The 22,027-nt window shown below is 42.6% G+C and overlaps 1 protein-coding gene across 1 annotated transcript; it reads left to right on the top strand.

Moving 5' to 3' along the window:
• The first annotated feature begins 15,131 nt into the window (after positions 1-15,131).
• Positions 15,132-16,439, top strand: LOC130097266 (piggyBac transposable element-derived protein 4-like). The gene has a single exon (XM_056264068.1). It carries the CDS (start codon positions 15,132-15,134, stop codon positions 16,437-16,439), a length of 1,308 nt encoding a protein of 435 aa, XP_056120043.1.
• The last annotated feature ends 5,588 nt before the right edge of the window (positions 16,440-22,027 follow it).

Genomic DNA, 22,027 nt, shown 5'->3' with positions numbered 1-22,027 from the left:
CCGTTAACGTTTTGAGCGCGAAACAATGCCTTTGCATACAGGCCCCTTATAGATGTCCTAAGAACTGCCTGACTGAATAACAATTAAATACAGTAAAATTCGTAAATATGTGAGAGAATTAACAAACGTTAACTGCTTCGCTGGCTTCATATGAATCAGCCTAATTAGGTGTTGTGTGCATAACAGGCAGTGGTGGAAAGAGTACTGAAAATCTGTACTCAAGTGCAAGTACTGCTGTATTGCTATTATTCTATTACAAGTAAAAGTACTGGTGTTAGAGAAATACTCAAGTAGAAGTACAATTTGTAAAAAAAAAAAAAAAAAAAAAAAAAAACTAATCAGCTAGAGTTACTTTTAACCACTGATGTCACCGCCACTTCTCGGGCTGGATGTGTGTTTTCCTTTACCAAAATTTAAAACCACAACAATCTATTAATCATTAATAATTAATAAGATACAAAAGTGTTTTTCCCTAATTTTTTCTCAAACAGATCTACTGTACCTTTTACAGCCAATCAGTCATTGTTGGTGTATGCTACACCTTGATAGAAACACATGCTACTCCTTGGTCCAAGGACAAAACAGAAGTGTAAGACAGATAATGAGGCCTCCTGCAAGTCCTTTTCTAACAAATATTGAATTACAATTTCCTAAGAGGTAATAAATGCATCATATTCATGTCCATAAAGGGACTAGCTGTATGTGAGCTATTTGGCCTCGATCATCTTAAAAAATGAAATACCGTAAAACTTCAAATTGGATCCCGGAGTTTTATTTGACCAAATTGGGACAGGTAAATGGGATGTGGATAACCGTTTGGGGTTATTTGTAGGGATGCTTGACATTGATTTTGTACCGATATCCGATATACCAATATTGTCCAATGCTTAATTTCCGGTACCGATATTAGCTGATACACCGAAACATATGATCCTTTATAGGCTTACTGCCCACTGTTCCATGACTCACTTGATACTGGGGATTTGAATGTTTTGAAGGACTAGCCAGCAACCGGTTGGCTAACTGGGGTGCGGTGCTTACTACCCCTTCGAGAGAAGATGCCAACTGAACATTTCTTTGACTGAGGTAAACTACAGCAACACTCAAATTTTGTCTGCATTCGCTTTGAGAGGAAACATGCTTTCCAAAAAGATATAAAATGACATACTTTAGTCATTTTAAACCATTTCAAAAACCTATACCGGTTACCGATATTGAATTTTAAAGCCAATATCGGCCGATTATATTGAGCATCCCTAGTTATGTCTAAATATGCGTTTCTGCCCCAAGGGACAGGCGTCTGGGACTGGGCTATTATTTGAAGTCTTACGGTAGGCCTGCAACCTTTCTGAGAGTCCACTAATCAGCATAATTCAACACAGCGTAAACTTTGACCTATTTTGATGTTTTTTACATTTTTGGGAAGTTCCATTTTTCATTTTCTGCACAACTAACAAAAATGACTGATGGATTGTTTTGGCAAAAGATCTACATATGCAATGTTTGTTCTTTGGTGACTAGCATGACTTGAAATGTATTGAATTACAATTACTCAACATGCTTGATTAGCCTACATGTAGAGTTACAAAAAATTGTACAGTAAGTTATCAATAGGCCTAAATAGTTACTTTGCGCCTCTGCCATGCAGGACCCATGTGTTCCCAGTTCAAACCCAACTTAGCACATAAAAATGCCATGCAGGACCCATATATGCGTTCCCAGATCAAACACATGCCCACTTGGCCCATAAATGCATCATGCAGGACCCATATATGTGTTCCTAGTTCAAACCCATGGCCACTTGGCCCATAAATATGCCACGCAGGACCCATTTATGTGTTCACAGATCAAACCCATGCCCACTTGGCCCATTAACATGCCAAGCAGGACCCATATATGTGTTCCCAGTTCAAACCCATGGCCACTTGGCCCATAAAAATTATATGCAGGACCCATATATGTGTTCCCAGATCAAAACCATGCCCACTTGGCCCATAAAAAGTATATGCAGGACCCATATATGTGTTCCCAGATCAAAACCATGCCCACTTGGCCCATAAATGTACCATGCAGGACCCATATATGTGTTCCCAGTTCAAACCCATGCTCATTTGGCCCATAAAAATTATATGCAGGACCCATATATGTGTTCCCAGATCAAACCCATGGGCACTTGGCCCATAAATAAACCATGCAGGACCCATATATGTGTTCCCAGTTCAAACCCATGGCCACTTAGCCCATAAAAATTATATGCTGGACCCATATATATGTTCCCAGTTCAAACCCATGCCCACTTGGCCCATAAAAATTATATGCTGGACCCATATATGTGTTCCCAGTTCAAACCCATGGCCACTTGGCCCATAAAAATTATATGCAGGACCCATATATATGTTCCCAGTTCAAACCCATGCCCACTTGGCCCATAAAAATTATATGCTGGACCCATATATGTGTTCCCAGTTCAAACCCATGGCCACTTGGCCCATAAAAATTATATGCAGGACCCATATATATGTTCCCAGTTCAAACCCATGCCCACTTGGCCCATAAAAATTATATGCAGGACCCATATATGTGTTCCCAGTTCAAACCCATGGCCACTTGGCCCATAAATATACCATGCAGGACCCAAATATGTGTTCCCAGTTCAAACCCATGGCGACTTAGCCCATACAAATTATATGCTGGACCCATATATGTGTTCCCAGATCAAACCCATGCCCACTTGGCCCATAAATATGCTATGCAGGACCCATATATGTGTTCCCAGTTCAAACCCATGCCCACTTGGCCCATAAATAAACCATGCAGGACCCAAATATGTGTTCCCAGTTCAAACCCATGGCGACTTAGCCCATACAAATTATATGCTGGACCCATATATGTGTTCCCAGATCAAACCCATGCCCACTTGGCCCATAAATATGCTATGCAGGACCCATATATGTGTTCCCAGTTCAAACCCATGGCCACTTAGCCCATAAAAATTATATGCTGGACCCATATATGTGTTCCCAGATCAAACCCATGCCCACTTGGCCCATAAATATGCTATGCAGGACCCATATATGTGTTCCCAGTTCAAACCCATGCCCACTTGGCCCATAAATATGCTATGCAGGACCCATATATGTGTTCTCAGTTCAAACCCATGCCCAATTGACCCATGCCTGTCCTTTATGGGGCCCATGTAATCAGCTCATATGGGCTTCCTATGTGGGACTCATACTACAAAACCTACATGGGACCCGCTGATTTCACCCAGCCAAAGCCCATGCCCACACAGTAACCATGGAACCCCTACTTAACCCATCTGGGCCCCATATGTCATTGCTGGCTGGGTAATTTGTCTCTTAACTTTAAAATCAGGTGTTCCTTGCTCATGTCATGAATTTCTTGAAAGTGACTAACAATTGTTTGAATTACAGATGATGGAAGTAGACATTTAGCTTGTAATTTGAGATATAATAAAGCAAGATGTCTCAAAAACAATGCTTCGTCAACCCTTTCTGCACTGTCATCTTGTTCCATACTATGGCTTTCCATCACATGGAGCCTCATGTAGTAATTCTGACAGGTGGTCAGAGCTCTCAGACAGGCTACCAGGATTAACAGAAACAACCAGATTTCCCTTAGAACAATCACAATGTTTTCTAGACAAGTGTGCAGTAAATGTGGATACGTTGGAAAACACTTTGCCACATCCCTGAAATGGACATGGAACTATTTTCCCCTCCTTAATATGCATCTTTATATGCATGTAAAAGCTTTTCAATGACTCACACCTGACCCGACATAACTCAACATGACATGTTAGGTCAAATGAGGTGAAGGACCTAGCACTATACTCCGTTTGGCCCTCTCCATGTCTATAGCTGTGAGACTTAAAGGCTTCAAACTTTCGAAATATTTTGTTGCAACCAGGCAGAGCACAACTAAAAGTTATATTGGAAACATGCCTGTGAATTCGCATGTGCCTTACAAATGCACAAATGGTACTGCATGCTTGTGCACAAAGTTTGCAAGTATACATGGCGTGAAACTGTCTCAGTAAAACATTTACATCAAGTGAATGATTCTTAGAAAAAAAGAAGAAAATAATTAATTATTTCGAAATTTTTAACCAAGCAAAGAAATTCGACGTCAGAGCACGGTGAACATTGAATAGTGAAATGCCTCAGCGGTTGAGAACTGTCTGTCTGCAAAAACGCGTTTCGCGCCGAAAAGTGCAGTCAAGAATATCCGTATCTGCCTCGTCTTTCAAAAACAACTCTTTTGACTTTTTAATACTATGTACATGTGAATCTCACAAAAACGTAGGTCCTCGCACCACTAAATCGAAAAAAATATATATAAATATCTATTTTGCTTTGGGAATTTTAACAGCTTTACATTATTTGCATGGAAACTAAACAAATTGACCACTAAATTTTAATTACTATAATGGATCTGGATATTTCGAGTAGTTTTGTAATTATTCTCCATCTTATGTGCATGATATTATGCGAATAACATTAATGCATCTGGTAAGAATCGCATTGTGTAACGTTACTGAATCAGAAATTCCTGTAAATTGAGTTAAGGGTTACTACAAAAGAAAGCCAAACTCTAAATGGTAACTTAACTTTAACCAAGCAAAGAATTCGCAGTAAAAATCAGAGCTCAGAGAGCATTCATTAGCAGGCGAAATGCCTCAACCGTTGAGAGCTCTGTCTGAAAAAACGCGATTCGTGCTCAGTAACTTAGCACAGTCAAAAATACCTTGTGAAAATGGCGATTTTACAGGTTGGGAGTAATATAATAGAATAACAGCAAAGAAATAAACTTACCTTGAACAGTGTCCTTCTTTAAGACAGCCTAGAGGAGTGTTGCGAAACAATTCTATTCTTTGCTTTCTGTTCGAAAATAGACCGCGTTGAAGATGCCCTGTTTTTTTCAGACTGTTTTTTTCCAGGAACAAATGGGTTTACACATAAATGCTGTAAATTTACCGCAATTAATTAATTTATGGAACATAGATTGTACATTTACAGGATTAAACTGTTTATTGAAATAACAGTATTTTCCTGTAGGAAATTGGCTGTATTTTTACAGCAATTTTTAACAGTGTAGTCTTTAAGGCGAGACACTGCAGGTGAATAGGTTAAAAATGTTAACTTACAGATATCACCATGAAACTTTACCAGTTGATTACTCACATGAATAGGAGAAAAAAAAAGTATTGCAAGTGTTCTGTAATTTTCTGTTTAAATATGCTAATCAGGCTATATCTAATTAAATATGCGCTAATTTGCATATATTTTGAAGTGACGAATCTGACCATTGAAAAAAAACAAGGTTCAAAATTATTTTTACATTTTGTTGATATATATGAAAATCTCCTTTTGTTACCCTGTAAATCAGAAAATACTGCCAATACCCTTAAATAATAGATTGTCATAAAAAATGTAGTAATCTATGTCACAATATAGTTAGGAATACGGCTGTAAAGTTTGGTGTATGTAGGTGCTACAGAAGTGGAAAACTATCACTAGGAGTGTGAGAAAAAAACTCATTTTGAGAAAACGGCCTTTAAAGATTTTTATGGCAAAATTCCACTAATTTCTATTAAAAGCCATGAATTACAGACAAAATATGCTTTAGGTCCAAGTAAAATCCATCTATCCCACTGTTTACATCCAAAACTCATTACTGCTTCATCCATCACTGATCATAACATCCAAAACAACACATCAACAGTCCATCACACAGGTGGAATGACAAAAACTAAATATATCACACCTATAGTAGACGTCACAGAAACATCATGTTACACTTCTGAAGATGACTGCAGCAGTCGAAACTGTCAAGGTATGACAACAAACTTTAAACCTGTCGTATATGAAAGAATCACTTATAAATACAAATAGTAGGCTAAATGAACACGCATATCTTTCGACATTTTGAACTACCGCGGAAATGTCAGAGCGCGTCACGTGACGATTCTGAACGAATCACGTTGTCAGAAATTGGCATCAGTCAATGAGATTGCGCATTTCGAGTTATATGGCCCATTTTACTTTCATGATTGCTTGCTGATAAACAGGAAATGACCATATTTGGATCCGACAGCATTGAAGAGGAGAGAGAGCTTTCCAACGGTATATGTGACCCGTCACGGAAACCAGGGACACAAGTCGGCAGCACAACTTGCGAGCAAAATGAGAAAGAAGCGTTTTTTTCCAAAATTGGTGATTTCCGCTTTTTTGCAGAATCTGTTAGTTGAGATCATGAAGAAGCCTCTCCATGTTTGAGATAACAGTATTGGTATATTTAAAAGCGTACATTTTGAGGTTGAAATCGGCTTGTTTTTCGGAGATTCTAGCATGCAGTAGGGGCGTGTCATTGTCTGTGTGTATTTCCATACTGAATAGCCGCCGGCGCTTTTGCCCCCGCCCCCCAACAGCGTGGCTACTTATTATGCAGCGCTCTGGCCGGCTCTATCTGATATCAAAATTCAATGAAGATCGATGCCGCAAAGATTGTCGCAGACGAGCTGAACCGTGGCAGTTACACCGAAAATGTTTTCGCCGCACTTTGTGGGCTCGGGAAACTGAACCGGAGGTATGGGCGCGGCGCGCGCGCCCTCGGTGCTTGAATACGGCGGCTCGGCTCGCTGACAGCGGTGGCTAACTGTTTCATATGTGACGTCCCGATTGCTTTGAATGGGGAACGTTTTGTGAACAGGGAACAGACTTAATGGACTGGCAACAATCTCCATAGAACATGAACTGGCACAGAGAATCGAAATAGAGGATGCAGTTAAGACCTTTGCTGCGATGAAGGCCTGCCGTGCGCGTTTCTGAAACGTAAGTTAAGCTTTATTTGCTCCTTAGTCGTTATGTAAGATTCTGAACCTGCTGATGATATAATGTGCTTGCGGACATTTCATTTGTGTGTGTATACGCACATAAGAAAGTGGTGTAAAGAGATTTGCAACAGTAATCTGAGGAGGAAATATGATTATTTGGAAAATTCCTGTCATGACTGCTTAAAGAAAAATGCCAGCAGGCATTTACCTCCTGCATAAACTTTAATATTGTTGACATTTTGGGCACACGCGCGTTGCGCACTATTTGCGTTATATGTAGGCCTATGGCTTATTGGTCTTTGTGTGTTGTTGCTGGTTTTGCGTTAAATGTATATGGCATATTGGTCTTTGTGTGTTGTTGCTGGTAAACGTTGCAAATAGAGGGGCAGCACAATTGTTTTTCGCCTAGAGCGGCAGAAGTGCATTCGCCGGTCCTGGGGGTGAGTTTGCATTAAACATTAAAGTTTGTCGTTTTGTTTTAATTCTAAGAACACGTACATGTTATCTCAGGTTTAGTCTGTTTAGACCTTCCCATACCTACCTACTGTTATTAGCTAGCTCAGGAAAGAAAAAAAAGCTGTAAAGCACAGGGGGAGCTTTACAGGGGGTATGGCTTATCTAAATGAGATGTAAATGAGCCCTATTGTCACTCCCAGCAGGAGAGAGAGGTGAGAATGCACAATCTTTTGAGGCCGTTTTCTCCCATTTTAGCTTTTTTGAGTTCCTACCTTCAAATGCCCACAACTTCTCCAAATATTATCAGATTTCCACGTGTTACACATCGTTGGAAAGCTTGGAGACTACACTTTCAGAATATATGAATAACTCAAAAAGCCGAAGAACCGACTTGTGTCCCTAGTTTCCGTGATCGGTCACATATGTGATGACAGGGTGCAGACAGCGATCGTGGAGCAGCGGGATGATTTAGAACGCCAACTTTTGATGAATTTAGGCAAAATATACACACGCAAACAGACAAGGTGTAGTAAAATAAAGACCTAAATGTGTATTTTGGACTTTTTTCAGCACGAGTCTGAAAGAAGACATGTTATTGAAGACAAATAGGCCAAAATCTCAAAATTGACCAGTGAAAAAAACCCTGATGTTTTTGCCTGCTGTGTCTCGCCTTAAGGTGAGGAACTTTTCTGGAACCTCTTCAATAGCCTCAACGGGAGCCAAAGCAAGGCCTTCCAACATGATGGCCAAATCCCAGGACGGTGCTCTCGTGCACAGTGCAGGTCTCGGTCTCAGAGTGCCATGAAGAAAACAAGTAACCAGAGGGTCTCTCTTCGATGATGCACCAAAGCAGTGTGGTAAGCAGCTGTTGCCACCTCAATTATATAGAGGACTGGCTGATATTAGCCCAGTCTCAGGAGATGGGGGCAGAAAGGGAGGCATCGAGATGTCGTGCTCGACCACATGAAGCACTTGGGACTAAGACGCAAAAAAGAGCATGCTCACTCTTGTAAATGGTAAATGGACTGCATTTATATAGCGCTTTCAGGGACCCAATGGCCACCAAAGCGCTTTTACATTTTGCCTCACATTCACCCATTCATTCATACACCGACGGCAGTGTCAGCCATGCAAGGCCCCATCCAGCTCATCAGCTGGGGTTAGGTGTCTTGCTCACGGACACCTCGACCGACACTTGGTCAGGTGGAACCGGGGATTGAACCACCAACCTTCTGGATTGTAGACAACCTACATGAACCACTGAGCCACTGCCGCCCAGGACAACGGACAACATATTTAGGAGTCGGATGGGACTCGATTACGATGTGGGCACAGCTGTTTCCTGTACGTATCGAGTCGATTCTGGCCATGGTGACCAGAATAAAGCTAGGCCAGCGCATCACTGTAAAAAAGTTTTAGTGAGGTGGGGTGGGATGAGGTGTCCAACACCCAACATCTAGCTACTGGGGTGCCTCGGGGCTCACTGCTTGGACGACTTTTCTGCTCCATCTACATGACATCACTAGTATCTGTGATACAGAAACATGGCTTTTCCTATCACTACCACGCTGATGACACACAACTCTCCCTCTCATTCCAGCCTGATGATCCGATGGTTGCTGCTCGCATCTCAGCCTGCCTGACAGACATTTCTGGCTGGATGAAGGACCACTACCTTCAACTAAACCTTGCGAAGACAGAGTTGCTTGTGGCCCCGGCCAACCCAACACTACACCACAACTTCTCCATTCAGCTAGGTTCGTCATCCATAAGTCCATCAAGGTCAGCCAGGAACCTTGGAGTTGTGATTGATGATCAATTGAACTTTACAGACCACATTACTAGAAAGTCCTGCAGATTTGCCCTATGCAACATTAGGAGGATCAGGCCCTTCCTATCTGAGCATGCCACACAACTCATTGTACAAGCACTTGTTCTATCCATACTGGACTATTGTAATGCTCTCCTAGCAGGTCTTCCAGCTTGCACTGTCAAACCTCTGCAACTGATCCAAAGTGCTGCAACTAGAGTGGTCTTTAATGATCCGAAGAGAGCACACATTACATTACATTTTACATTTATTCATTTAGCAGACGCTTTTATTCAAAGGGACTTACAAATGAAAACAATAGAAGCAATTAAACTAACAGTAGGACAACAAAATGTATATAACCTATAAACCTATACAATTTCTGAGAAGCCAGTGAAGAGTCTTGGGATATGGTACGATGGGGATCTAAAGGACACAGTTCGAGTGTGAGAAGTTAGACGACAAGCAGTGGAAGGGTTGAAGAGCATAAACAGCTGTGCTCTACCGGACAAACTAAAACTCTGGTGCTTTCAGTTTGGTCTACTGCCGAGGTTGCTGTGGCCACTGACTGTGTACGAGGTTTCTTTGACAACAGTGGATAAGCTGGAAGCGTCAATAACTTCATAAATCAGGAAATGGTTGGGAGTTCCACGCTGCATCAGCAGAGTGGGACTTTATAGTAAAGGAATATTGCAGCTGCCAGTCTCTGCTTTAACCGAGGAGTTTAAGTGCGCCAAGGTCAGACTGGAAATGACCTTAGTAGAGTCACGCGACAAATGTGTAAGGGAGGCAGCACCTGTGTTAAAAACTGGTAGAAAGTGGTCAGCAAAGAAATCTGTAGTAGAGGCAAAGGCTGCCCTTCAAATTGGTGATATCGTGGGACAGGTACAGCATGGAAGAGGGGGTTTTGGGCTCAGTTTAGCTCGTCCTAAATGGCACAAGGCAGGCCAAGCTCAAAGGAGGAAGCTGGTAGTCAACGAGGTGCGAAAGCAGGAGGAGAGGATGAGGTGTATAAAGGCCATTTCCCAGGCCAAGCAGGGAGAGTGGATGAGATGGGAGAGTGTGGAACAACGCAAGATGGGCTGGCAAGACCTTCGGTCAATGGAAGAGAGTAGGATCAGTTTCCTTATCAGGTCAACATATGATGTTCTCCCATCACCACAGAACCTAAACCTCTGGGTAGGAGAGGATCCCTCTTGTCCTTTGTGTTCATCACCTGCCACATTAAGGCACATTTTGACAGGATGTAAGGTGGCTCTTAGCCAAGGTCGGTTTACTTGGCGCCATGACCAAGTACTGCGATGTTTGGCTTTAGCATTGGAAGGCCGATGTTTGGCTTTAGCATTGGAAGGCAAGCGTAACATGACCAATAAGTTGCCACCTGTTCTAGCAAAACATTACACACAGAAGACAATATTCCTCCGCCCAGGCGAGCAACCACCAAGAAAAGGTGTTAAAATCAATTCTCGCCCAGGACAACTGGAAGCTGCTAGGGACTGGAAAATGCTGGCTGATCTTGATCAACGGTTTATTTTTCCACCTGAGATTGCCACCACTAACCACCGACCAGATATTGTTTTGTGGTCTGGATCAGCACGCATTGTTCAACTGATAGAGTTAACAGTGCCATGGGAGGATGCTGTAGATGAGGCATATGAGAGGAAGAAACTGAGGTATGCTCATCTGGCCACTGAAGCAGAACAGCGAGGATGGAGAGTCCAGGTTTATCCAGTGGAAGTGGGTTGTCGAGGATTTGTGGCACACTCTACAACCCAGTTCCTCAGAGACGTCGGATTCAGTGGCCAAGCGTTGCGTCGCACAGTAAAGAGCTTATCTGAAGCAGCAGAGAGGAGCAGCAACTGGCTGTGGTTGAGACGGAAATATTCTGGCTGGCTGTGTACAGGCTGCCACGCTACGGTTTCGTAGAATTCTTGAAAAACTCGAAGAGTTTGTTGGTTTATTTGTATAGTTTGCATAGTAATTACAGTTATTACGTTCCTGTGTATATTGCGTGAATGAGGGTTGGTGTTTGGGCAGATATTGTGTTTTGCGGTAGGTAGTATGCCATACGGAACCGTTGCCACTGAACCTACTTTAACGAAGACAGTGGGGCTCGACAGCCTTAGTCAAACGGGTTGGCGCGTATGGTTGGGTTGCGGAGAGATTGTGAGATTGTGGTTAGGTCACATGTGAACTACGAGGAAGGAGCTACCTCAGCAGCAGGAGGGATGTAAAGGTCAGTAAGCTGGGCTGAGTTGAGTGGGGGAAGGAGGGGGGTGACTCTGGGACACCAGAGTCACTGTTGAGCCCTCTTGAGGTGTCGTGGGCTAGTCAACGAAACACTGAGGACGGAAGGTGCCCACTTGAAGACCCTAGAGATGTCCCCTACTCGGCTCAATCCAGACGGTTGTCGTGCTGGTCCACTGGGGAGACCACACTGTAGTTGCAGCCGTTGTGTGTGCTGACGCGCCAAGTACACTGCAGCCGTTAACGCCGGACAGAAGGAGATTCACATCACCATATGAAAAGAAGCGTAAATGGATGGAGAAGCATAGGTTACTGTAAAGCTACATCTTAGTTTGTGCTTATCTTGGCGAAAGCCGAGTACAAATCAGCATGAAGTTTTAACATCTACTCTCGTGTAATGGAAATCTCAGTTTGATCTAACGCAGAACCCGTTTTTTTTGTTTTATTTATTTTTTTAAAGGAAGAGAAAGAGAAAGTGTTAGTATTACTGGAACAAGTGCTGCCGAAAGAGATGCGTCTTCAACCGTTTCTTGAAAATGGCTACGGACTCAGCAGCTCTGGTTGAGTTGGGTAGGTCATACCACCAGCAGGGAACAGTCATGGCACACATCACTCCTCTCCTCACAAAATTGCACTGGTTGCCAGTTGCCGCTCGCATCAAATTCAAGTCACTGACTTTTGCCTACAGAACAACCACTGATTCTGCTCCCTCTTACCTAAACTCATTACTTCAGACTTATGTGCCATCCAAAAACTTAACTATAATACATATATACAAGTCTTTTTTGTGACATTGGGTTGCACAGTTTTCATTTAGGACACTTTTTTTTCATACACAGACACATACAAATGCATGCATACATATGCATGCACACACCACATGCTAAGATACGTGAAAGAGTAATGGCCATCCGCTTCCCAAGTTTCATTAAAAATCATCCCAATCCCCTCTTCTGCTGTCTACCACTTCTTTCACCATGTATTTGTTCGTTTCTTTTATTAAAAACAAAACACTCTAACCTGCCGCGCTTCGTATCTCTGTTCAAATCCTTCCTTCCCGCTCTGCCAGAAAGCTGCTGTCATTTGCTGACGGAAAGCATGAAATTACCTTAATAAGCTGTATATTGCCGAAAAGCGCATATTGTCTACTGTCAGGGGCAATTTGAATGGTTTTGATAGTGCAAACGGTTGAAGAGTTACGGTAAAATGAATACAGCTTGCTGGTATGTGTCGGCGACAACACAGCCGGTTTAAAAGGGTCAAGGTTCATGGCAGCTGCGTCTAACGTGATACCTTTGCTGCACATGAGACCCCTGCAGTGGTGGCTTAGGGTCATAGACAGTAAAATAAATGGACACAGCGACCCCCTTGATTTCAACGGAGAAAAGTGAAGCCCATTAGAAGTACTCACTTCCTGATGGCTGAGTGTACTGCGCAGGTTCAAACTGAGCTTGACGACATAGATGTGACGTGAGCAACCTGTCCGTCTTCAAGTAGCTGTGCCAAGAGAAATCTGAATCATTCCCTTCCGAATCTCGCAGAGACGGAGAGCGTGAGTATTAGCTGTCCATGAGCTAGCAACATGATCAACTTTATGACTCTCTATTCGCTTCTCCCTTGACTTTATGGGGCTTTATGCCTCCACGTCCCCCCGATTGCCTGCAAGCTTCTCCGCCTGTCTATAAGGTAATTTCTCGACTGTGCAACAGAGAGTCGAGTGGTTATGACGCAATCGTTAGCCTATTTTTACAAAAACTGCTCATACAGGGCCATAACGTTAGATACAGGGTAATGGAGCCTTTTATACATTGTTGTGTTTATTTAGAAATAAATAATGGACAAATGGAGTCTTTAAACACCTCAGATGTAAAGTTATTCGCTGTCAAAGTGACCCGAAAATGATTGGGAGTCAATGGAATGCTAACAATTCAATTCAATTCAATTCAAATTTATTTGTATAGCGCTTTTCACAATACATATTGTTTCAAAGCAGCTTTACAGAAAGTGCATTTCAGAAATGTACATAGAAAAATACAGTTAGTTAATCATCATGTATTAATTTAGGGCATAACATATCGCCGGCGTTGAGTCGTCTCTTCACAGGCGTCGAGTCGTCTCATTGCAGGTGTTGGGGCATCTGAAATCTCCGTGAGAGGCTGGATACAGACTGGAGCTGACGAACGCTATTTACCTCGGGACTAGCGTCCCGAGATAACAGCAGAAAAGCAGATGGGAAATAATTAGCGTAGCTGCTGTTCATAATATTAATGCATTCGATCTGATTCAACAGTGGTATAAAAGGTAAGCATTATGTGAATGCTTGGCTGAAGAGATGCGTCTTTAATCTAGTTTTGAACTGGGAGAGCGAGTCTGAGCAACGAACAGTATCAGGAAGGCTATTCCAGAGTTTAGGAGCTAAATGTGAGAACGCCCTCCATCCTTTAGTGGATTTAGGTATCCTAGGAATGACCAGAAGCCTCGAATTTAGGGATCTTAAAGAACGCGATGGATTGTAGGGCGATAGAAGATCCATTAAATACACAGGAGCTAAACCATTTAGGGCTTTATAGGTCAGTAGTAATACTTTGTAATTGATACGGAACTTAACCCTTTGAGCGCCAAAGTCGCAAAATTGCGACAAGACGTCATACTTAATAAAACAGGCTGTAGCTCCTAATATGGTGTAATATCTATCTTCTTCTCCCTACCACTAGATGGCAGACATGTAATACTTCGATTCAAGATCAAAATGACGTCATGTTCCTATTCAAAGTGTTGGAGGAAACAGCAGAGCAAGTGAGCGATCGTGTCATTCATGCGGAAGCAGTTCAGTTCAGAGCGTCTGAGTAAATTGTGAGATTTGTGAGAGAAAATCATCAAATGGCTAATAAAAACTTGTACCGTGAGGATGTGTTGCAAATGTTATTCGCCGATTCTGACTCTGAAGGGGAATATTTGCCTTTTGTAAATGACGATCGGCCGTCTAATGATCGCGCTTCTCCCGGTACATCTTTGCCGCGCAATGGTGCCGCCCGCGCGTCTCCCGGTACATCTTTGCCGCGCAATAGTGCCGCGCGCGCTTCTCCCGGTACATATTTGACGCGCAATGGTGCCGCGCGCGCTTCTCTCGGTACATATTTGCCGCGCAATGGTGCCGCGCGCGCTTCTCCCGGTACATCTTTGCCGCGCAATGGTGCCGCCGCGCAAGGCGCGAGTGTTCACGAAGCACAAACAGACAATTTCGACCATTTGCCCAACGGGGATGGAGGTGGCAGGGGTGGACGTGGTCTTAGTGTACATAGGAGAGCTGTTGCTAGAGGTAAAGGCAGTAGGGGTAGAAGAAATAGGGCTGGAAGTAGCGATAGATCTTTGGATCCAGTCAGAGCGGCTCGAGGTGGGAGTGGCCGAGGTAGACGTGGCCGTGCTGTGCGTGGGAGAGCCGGGAGATGTGATAGAGGCAGCAGGGGTGATCTGGCTCTAAATAGGGATGGAAATAGCGATGACAATGGTGGCTGGGTTTTTTTGAGAAATGAAGAAGTGTATCAGGACTGGATCAAACACTTTGATGAGCCTGTTGGTTATCTAGGAGAGAAAGATTTTACCAGTGCTGCACCCTTAGACTTTCTGTCCCTTTTTCTGACTGATGACTTCTGGAACCTCATTACAAATGAAACCAATAGATATGCTCATCAGTTTCTAAACTCCCAGCAGCTGAAACCCAATTCCAGATTTCATAATTGGTATGATGTGTCTGTCTCAGAGATGAAGGCCTTCCTAGCACTGCATTTGTGTATGGGGCTGGTAGAGAAGGCAGAAATTGAGGATTACTGGGCAGAATTTTGGCCAACTTACACACCTGGGTTTGGCAAAGTAATGTCTAGGAACAGATTTGAGATCATTCTGTCTTTCCTTCATTTCACAAACAATAGTGAGTATGTGGGGAGGGGTCAGCCAGGTCATGACAGGCTGTTCAAGGTGCGTCCAGTAATTGAGCTGATAATTCCGCTTTTCTCCGCAGTTTATGGTCCACTCAAGGAGCTTTCTCTTGATGAAATGACCATAGCATTCAAGGGAAAGTCCACCTTGAAACAATACAACCCTAAAAAACCTGACAAGTATGGCTACAAGGTGTATGTTTTGAGTGAGGCCAGCTCAGGTTATGTTTTGCAGTGGTCCATGTACACTGGCCAAAATGCTAATGCTGATGCTGATTTAGGTGCCACCCATCTAATTGTTCGTCAGCTGATGGCCCAATACACAGGGAAAGGGCATGAGGTGTACATGGATAGTTACTACATATCACCAGCCATAGCAAATGAGCTGGCACATAATGACACTGGTATGTGTGGGACAGTGAACTGCAAAAGGCGTGGTATGCCGAGGTGTCTGAGACAAACTGAGTTGCCTTTGAGGAAAGGAGATGACCCAGTGTTCATGAGAAATGGCAAACTGTTAGCTTGTGCATGGCATGACACAAAGCGTCTCACTATGCTCTCGTCTCTTCATGGGAACTCATGTGTTCGGAAACGTATCAGGTCAAAGCAAAGCGACACAGGTTTTCGTGAGATAAACAGACCTGTGTGCGTTGACAGGTACAACACCTCCATGGGAGGAGTAGACACCTCTGATCAGAGGATGAAAACCTACCTCTTTCCACACCGTTCAAGAAAATGGTACAATCGCATCTTCAATGCGATTCTGAGCATCAGTGTAGTGAACTCCCATATAATTTACTCCAAGTGTGCACCTGGTCCGCACAAGCCACTGAAGGCCTTCGTCCAGGACATTATTACTGCTTTGCTTGAGGGCTATTCCAAGAGGGAAAGCAAAAAACCAGGAAGGCCTTCAGTGGAGGGGGGGGAAATGCCACAGAGGCTCACTGAGCGCCACTGGCTCCGCGTTGCAGATGATCGGCCAGATTGTGTCGTTTGTTCTGATCGCACACGCTCTAAGGGCCGCCGGCAGACAAAGTACAGGTGCAGTCAGTGTGGTGTAGGTCTTTGCGCTGTGCCATGCAATGAGAGGTACCATACTCTCAAAAACTATAAACTGTGTCACCTAGATACCTGATTTAGCAGATAGCTGGTCAACTGATCAAAAAATAGGCACATGGATTTTACTGCTACTGTTCACATGTGTTTTACTAAAGTATTGTAATATAGTAATAATTTAGTATTTTCTCCTATTTTATTGTTGGTTTCCTCTTTTCCGATCATTTAGAATGAGGATAAAAATAAATAAAATAAAAACATGTAAATAAATTCCATAATCAATTCTATATCTACTATTTCCTGAATATTACTGATGAACTGATAAAAAATTAGGCTACTGTTCACATGTGTTTTACTACTAAAGTATTGTAATATAGTAATAATTTAGTACTTTCTCCTATTTTATTGTTGGTTTCCTCTTTTCCGATCATTTGGAATGAGGATTAAAAAAAAAAGCAAAAAAAAGTATGTAAATAAATTCCAAAATCAATTCAATATCTACTATTTCCTGAATATTACTGATGAACTGATCAAAAAGTAGGCTACTGTTCACATGCGTTTTACTACTATATAGTATAGTAATAATTTAGTACTTTCTCCTGTTATTGTTGGTTTCCTCTTTTCTCATCATTTGGAATGAGGATAAAAAAATTTTTTTTTTTAAAAACATGCAAATAAGTTCAAACATCAGTTCAATATCTAGTATTTTCTGAATATTATGAAATTCAAGAGGGCCGCCCCCTGATGATGTCATAATATGCAAATTAGATGAGTATATTTACACCCCACATAAACTTTCAGTCATCCCCAACATTTTTCTAATTCACAGTAGATCTCTATCTTTAATCCCTTTCAAGCCACAAGCTTTTGAAATTTTGATGTCAAAATCCAGCATTTTTTCAAAAAAACCTTGGCGCCTAAAGGGTTAATAGGTAACCAGTGTAGAGATGATAAAATTGGTGTTATATGATCATATTTTCTTGACCTAGTAAGAACTCTAGCGGCTGCATTTTGCACTAACTGTAGCTTGTTTATTGAGGATGCAGGACAACCAGCTAATAAAGCATTACATTAATCTAGTCTCGAGGTCATGAATGCATGAACAAACTTATCTGCATCAGAAACAGATAGCATGTTACGTAATTTAGCAATGTTTCTAAGGTGGAAAAAGGCAGTTCTTGTAACATATGAAATATGATTTTCGAAAGACAAGTTGCGGTCTAGTATAACACCCAGGTCTTTTACAGTAGTGGATAAAGTAACAGGACATCCTTCTAAATTAAAGTTGTATTGTAAGAGATTTTGTGGGTAGTTTTTTGGACCAATAAGTAATACCTCAGTTTTATCTGGATTTAATAGCAGGAAATTACACGTCATCCAGCATTTTATATCTTTAAGACACTCTGTCAATTTAGATAAGTTAGTGTTTTCATCTGGTCGTGATGAAATATATAATTGAGTGTCATCAGCATAGCAGTGGAAATTAATTCCATGTTTTCTTATAATATTACCAAGTGGCAGCATATATATTGAGAATAGCAGAGGGCCTAACACCGATCCTTGCGGCACTCCATAGTCTACTGACGTTATCTTCGATTTTTCCCCATTTAAACAGACAAAATGGTAACGGTCTGATAAGTACGATCTGAACCAGCTTAATGCCTGTCCCTGTACACCAGTGTAGTTTTGTAGTCGATCCAAGAGTATTTTATGATCGATAGTGTCAAACGCAGCACTAAGATCGAGTAGAACTAGTATTGAGATACAGCCTTGGTCAGAAGCTAAAAGTAAATCATTTGTAATTTTAACTAGCGCAGTGTCTGTGCTATGATGCGGTCTGAATCCTGACTGAAATTTTTCATATATCTCATTTTCTTGCAGGAAAGAACACAATTGAGCGGACACAGTTTTTTCTAGTATTTTAGACATAAATGGAAGATTTGAAATGGGTCTGTAATTTGCTAAGTTATTTGGATCTAATTGCGGTTTCTTAATCAGAGGTTTTATTACTGCCAGCTTGAATGTTTTTGGAACATGACCTAAAAATAAAGACGAGTTAATAATATTGAGAAGAGGCTCTTCCACTACAGGTAACACTTCTTTCAGTAGTTTAGTGGGTATTGGATCTAATAAACATGTTGTTGGTTTAGATGCAATGATAAGTTTATTTAGCTCTTCCTGTCCTATAGTTGTAAAGCGGTGTAGTTGTTCTTGAGGGGCCATAATTGAGGCTGAATCATAAGACACCATAGAGGATTGTACATTTACAATTGTGTTTCGGATGCTTTCTATTTTCTCATTGAAGTAATTCATAAAATCATTACAGCTATACTGTAACGGAATATTTTGCACTGGTGATGTCTGTTTATTTGTTAGTCTAGCCACGGTGTTAAATAAAACCTTGGATTAAAAAAATTAAAAAAAATACCTTGGATTATTTTGGTTATTTTCTATTAGTTTGCGGAGATGCTCAGCCCTGGCTGCTTTTAGAGCCTTTTTATAACGTGACATACTGTCTTTCCACGCAATTCTAAAGACCTCTAAATTAGTTTGTTTCCATTTACGCTCTAAGTTACGAGTTTCTCTCTTGATAACATGTGTAGTACTATTGTACCATGGTGCTTTAGTTTTCTCTCTAACCTTTTTTAATCTAATTGGTGCAACAATATCTAATGTACTAGAGAAAATGGTGCTCAAACTGCTAGTCATTTCCTCTAGTTCATCTGTTTGTTTGGGTTCACTGACCAGCTGAGATAGATCAGGTAAGCTATTTGAGAATCTATCTATAGTGGTCGGAAGGATTGTTCTGCCTGGTCTATAACGTGGCGCAACATGACAAATTTCAGCAGTGCGTAGTATAAAAGTTACCATGTAATGATCAGTGAGATCGTCACTTTGCGGTATAATATCTATATCGGTTGGATTGGTTCCGTATGATATAATTAAATCTAGTGTATGATTTAGACGATGAGTGGGACCACTAACGTTTTGCTTGACCCCAAAGGAGTTTAATAAATCTGTAAACGCAGTCCCTAACGCATCATTTGTGTTATCTACGTGTATGTTAAAATCTCCAACAATTATTGCTTTATCGGCATTGACCAATAGATCTGAGAGAAAGTCTGCAAACTCTTTTAGGAATTCAGCATATGGCCCTGGAGGTCTATATACAGTAGCCAAGGCTAGAGATAATAGGGATTTCTTTCTTACATCTAAGAGCGTAACATTTAGCACAAGTACTTCAAACGAATTAAACCTGTGACCTGTTTTCTGAGTAACATTAAGAATATCTCTATAGATTGTTGCAACTCCGCCGCCACGACCGATCGGACGGGGCTCATGCTTATAACAGTATCCTGGCGGGGTAGACTCATTTAGACCGAAATACTCATTTGGTTTAAGCCAGGTTTCAGTAAGGCAAAGTACATCGAAGCTATTATCTGTGACCATTTCATTTACAATAACCGCCTTAGGTGTGAGCGATCTAATGTTTAGAAGACCTAGTTTTAGAAATTGTTTTTGTTCACTGATATTTAGATTTTCTCGTTTAATTACAATAAGATTTTTCCTAGATCCTACACTAGATTTATTGTTTGGCCTCACTAGACGAGGAATAGACACAGTTTCTATATAATGTTCTACACTACTTATATCAATTAAGTTGGGACAGCAAAGACTGTGATTTGGACTTTGACTTACTAGTCAGATGGAGTGTAACATCTTGGGAGATGTTGTCCGACAGCACAGCCGCTCCGATTCTGCTGGGGTGCAGGCCATCAGCACGGTAGAGCCTAGGTCGCTCCCAGAACAGATTCCAATTATTTACAAAGAGCAGTTTCTGTTCATTACACAATGACATTAACCATTCATTTAGTGCAAATAATCTACTGAACCTTTCCTGTCCTTGTCGGTACGTGGGAAGCGGTCCAGACACGATGATCGTTGCCTCAGGCGCTGTGCTGCGTACCGTCTCGATCAGGCTCCTGTAGTCCTTCTTCAGAACCTCCGTCTGCCGCAGCCTGATGTCGTTCGTTCCCGCGTGCAGCACCACAGCTCCAACGCGCTCTTCACCGTTCAGGATCTCGGGAACCTGTGCGGCGACATCAAGAACACGAGCACCAGGAAAGCAGTGAGTGCGCACCTTACCCTTACCTGAGGTAGCACGGACATGACGGACCATGGAAGTGCCGATGATCACGGCGTCATCGCGTTCCGACTCGCGAAGAGGGGAGAAGCGGTTCCGGGTGGAGATCTCGAAGACCGGGAGGGGCGGAGAGGTTCTTGGTCTGGTCCTGGCTCGTGTCTTCCGCTGTGGGATCACCCAGGGTCCATGGTGTTGTGTAGGTGCCGGAGTGAATGAAGCCAGAGATGATCGCGTCCTCCTGGGCAGAGAAACGCACGGAGTAGACGAAGTCGGAGTCAAAAAGTTACTAACCACTGACTTGTGAGCATCGGCGCGTGACGTTTCAAGCGCTGATCGCCGATCCCGCAGCTCGGCTTGCCTCTCTAGCAGACCACGGATCTGTTTCTCCACCGATTCCAGCTCCAATCGTACCGAAATCAGCTCGAATGTGTCCTCACCTGCACTCAGAGGTAGCGTTAGACACACATCCGATATGTTCGCCATTATAACAGATGAACAGTAAATTAGTAGTGATACTACCAATATCACTACTAATTTAGGACTGGAATGCTGGATATAACCTGTATCCTTTCAGTTAAGCGGGTGTACAATCAGACGGTCAATAGGCGCGAGGCCACGCGTGAAATGCTAGCGGGCTGAAAGGCTAGTAGCCGAGATTCGCAAAGTTGGATCTAAGTAGCGATATCAAAGCAATCCGATTGTTTTTTATAGGGAATAGTATCGAGGATAAGTTCACACGATGTAAAAATAGAAAGTGCTTGTTTATAAATGAGTGGTAAAGAAGAAAATCAAGGATTAATGAATCAATTCGACGGAGCTACAAACACAAACACAGACCGCACGCGCATGCGCAGAACATTATATGCAGGTGATGCAGGTGATGAAGCCAGAGATGAAGCCAGCAGGTGATGGTCTGCTACAATGGTGGCCCCCAGGGAGGCTTCAGTTTCCGTCTGATGGATAACCCCCTTGCTTAGGACCAAGGGGTTTTCCCCGAGGCGCAACCTGTTTCGCACGATCAAGGTTACGTGCAGGTGCCTTGTTCCCTGATCGGGTGGAAGAAATCTTGGTTCCTGTCCCAGGGGCCTGTGTTAGAGCACTTTGTCATCGCAAGATACTGTCGACAGATGCATCCTGCACAGGGTGGGGTGTGTTCATGGACGGAAATGACTCTGTGGAAAGAACATTATCTCTCTTGGCACATAAACTGCCTAGAGATCTTAGCGGTACTGCTAGCCCGGAGGCAATTTCTCCCAGACCTCAGAGGCCACTATGTTCTATTTTGAACAGACAATGCGTCGGTGATCTAGTTCATAAATCATCAGGGGGTCTGATATCGCGCCTTCATTGCAGACTGGCGCATCAGATCCTCCTGTGCACTTTACATCCCTGGGCACCTGAATTTGCATCAAGCCAGGAGCTGAGGGAATGAACCCCGAGACGCAGTAGGTTGTTCGGCCAGGCGGAAGAAAACCGTGGCTGAGGCTTCGGCTGTACGCATTTCCCGCGATCGCTCTGCTCCT

This window comes from Rhinichthys klamathensis, unplaced genomic scaffold, assembly GCF_029890125.1.
Source record: "Rhinichthys klamathensis goyatoka isolate OS25496 unplaced genomic scaffold, OSU_Roscu_1.1 h1tg000214l_1, whole genome shotgun sequence".
In the NCBI taxonomy this organism is placed as follows: domain Eukaryota; kingdom Metazoa; phylum Chordata; class Actinopteri; order Cypriniformes; family Leuciscidae; genus Rhinichthys; species Rhinichthys klamathensis.
The sequence above is the reverse complement of the archived record's forward strand: the minus strand, read 5'-3'. Positions and strand labels throughout refer to the sequence as shown.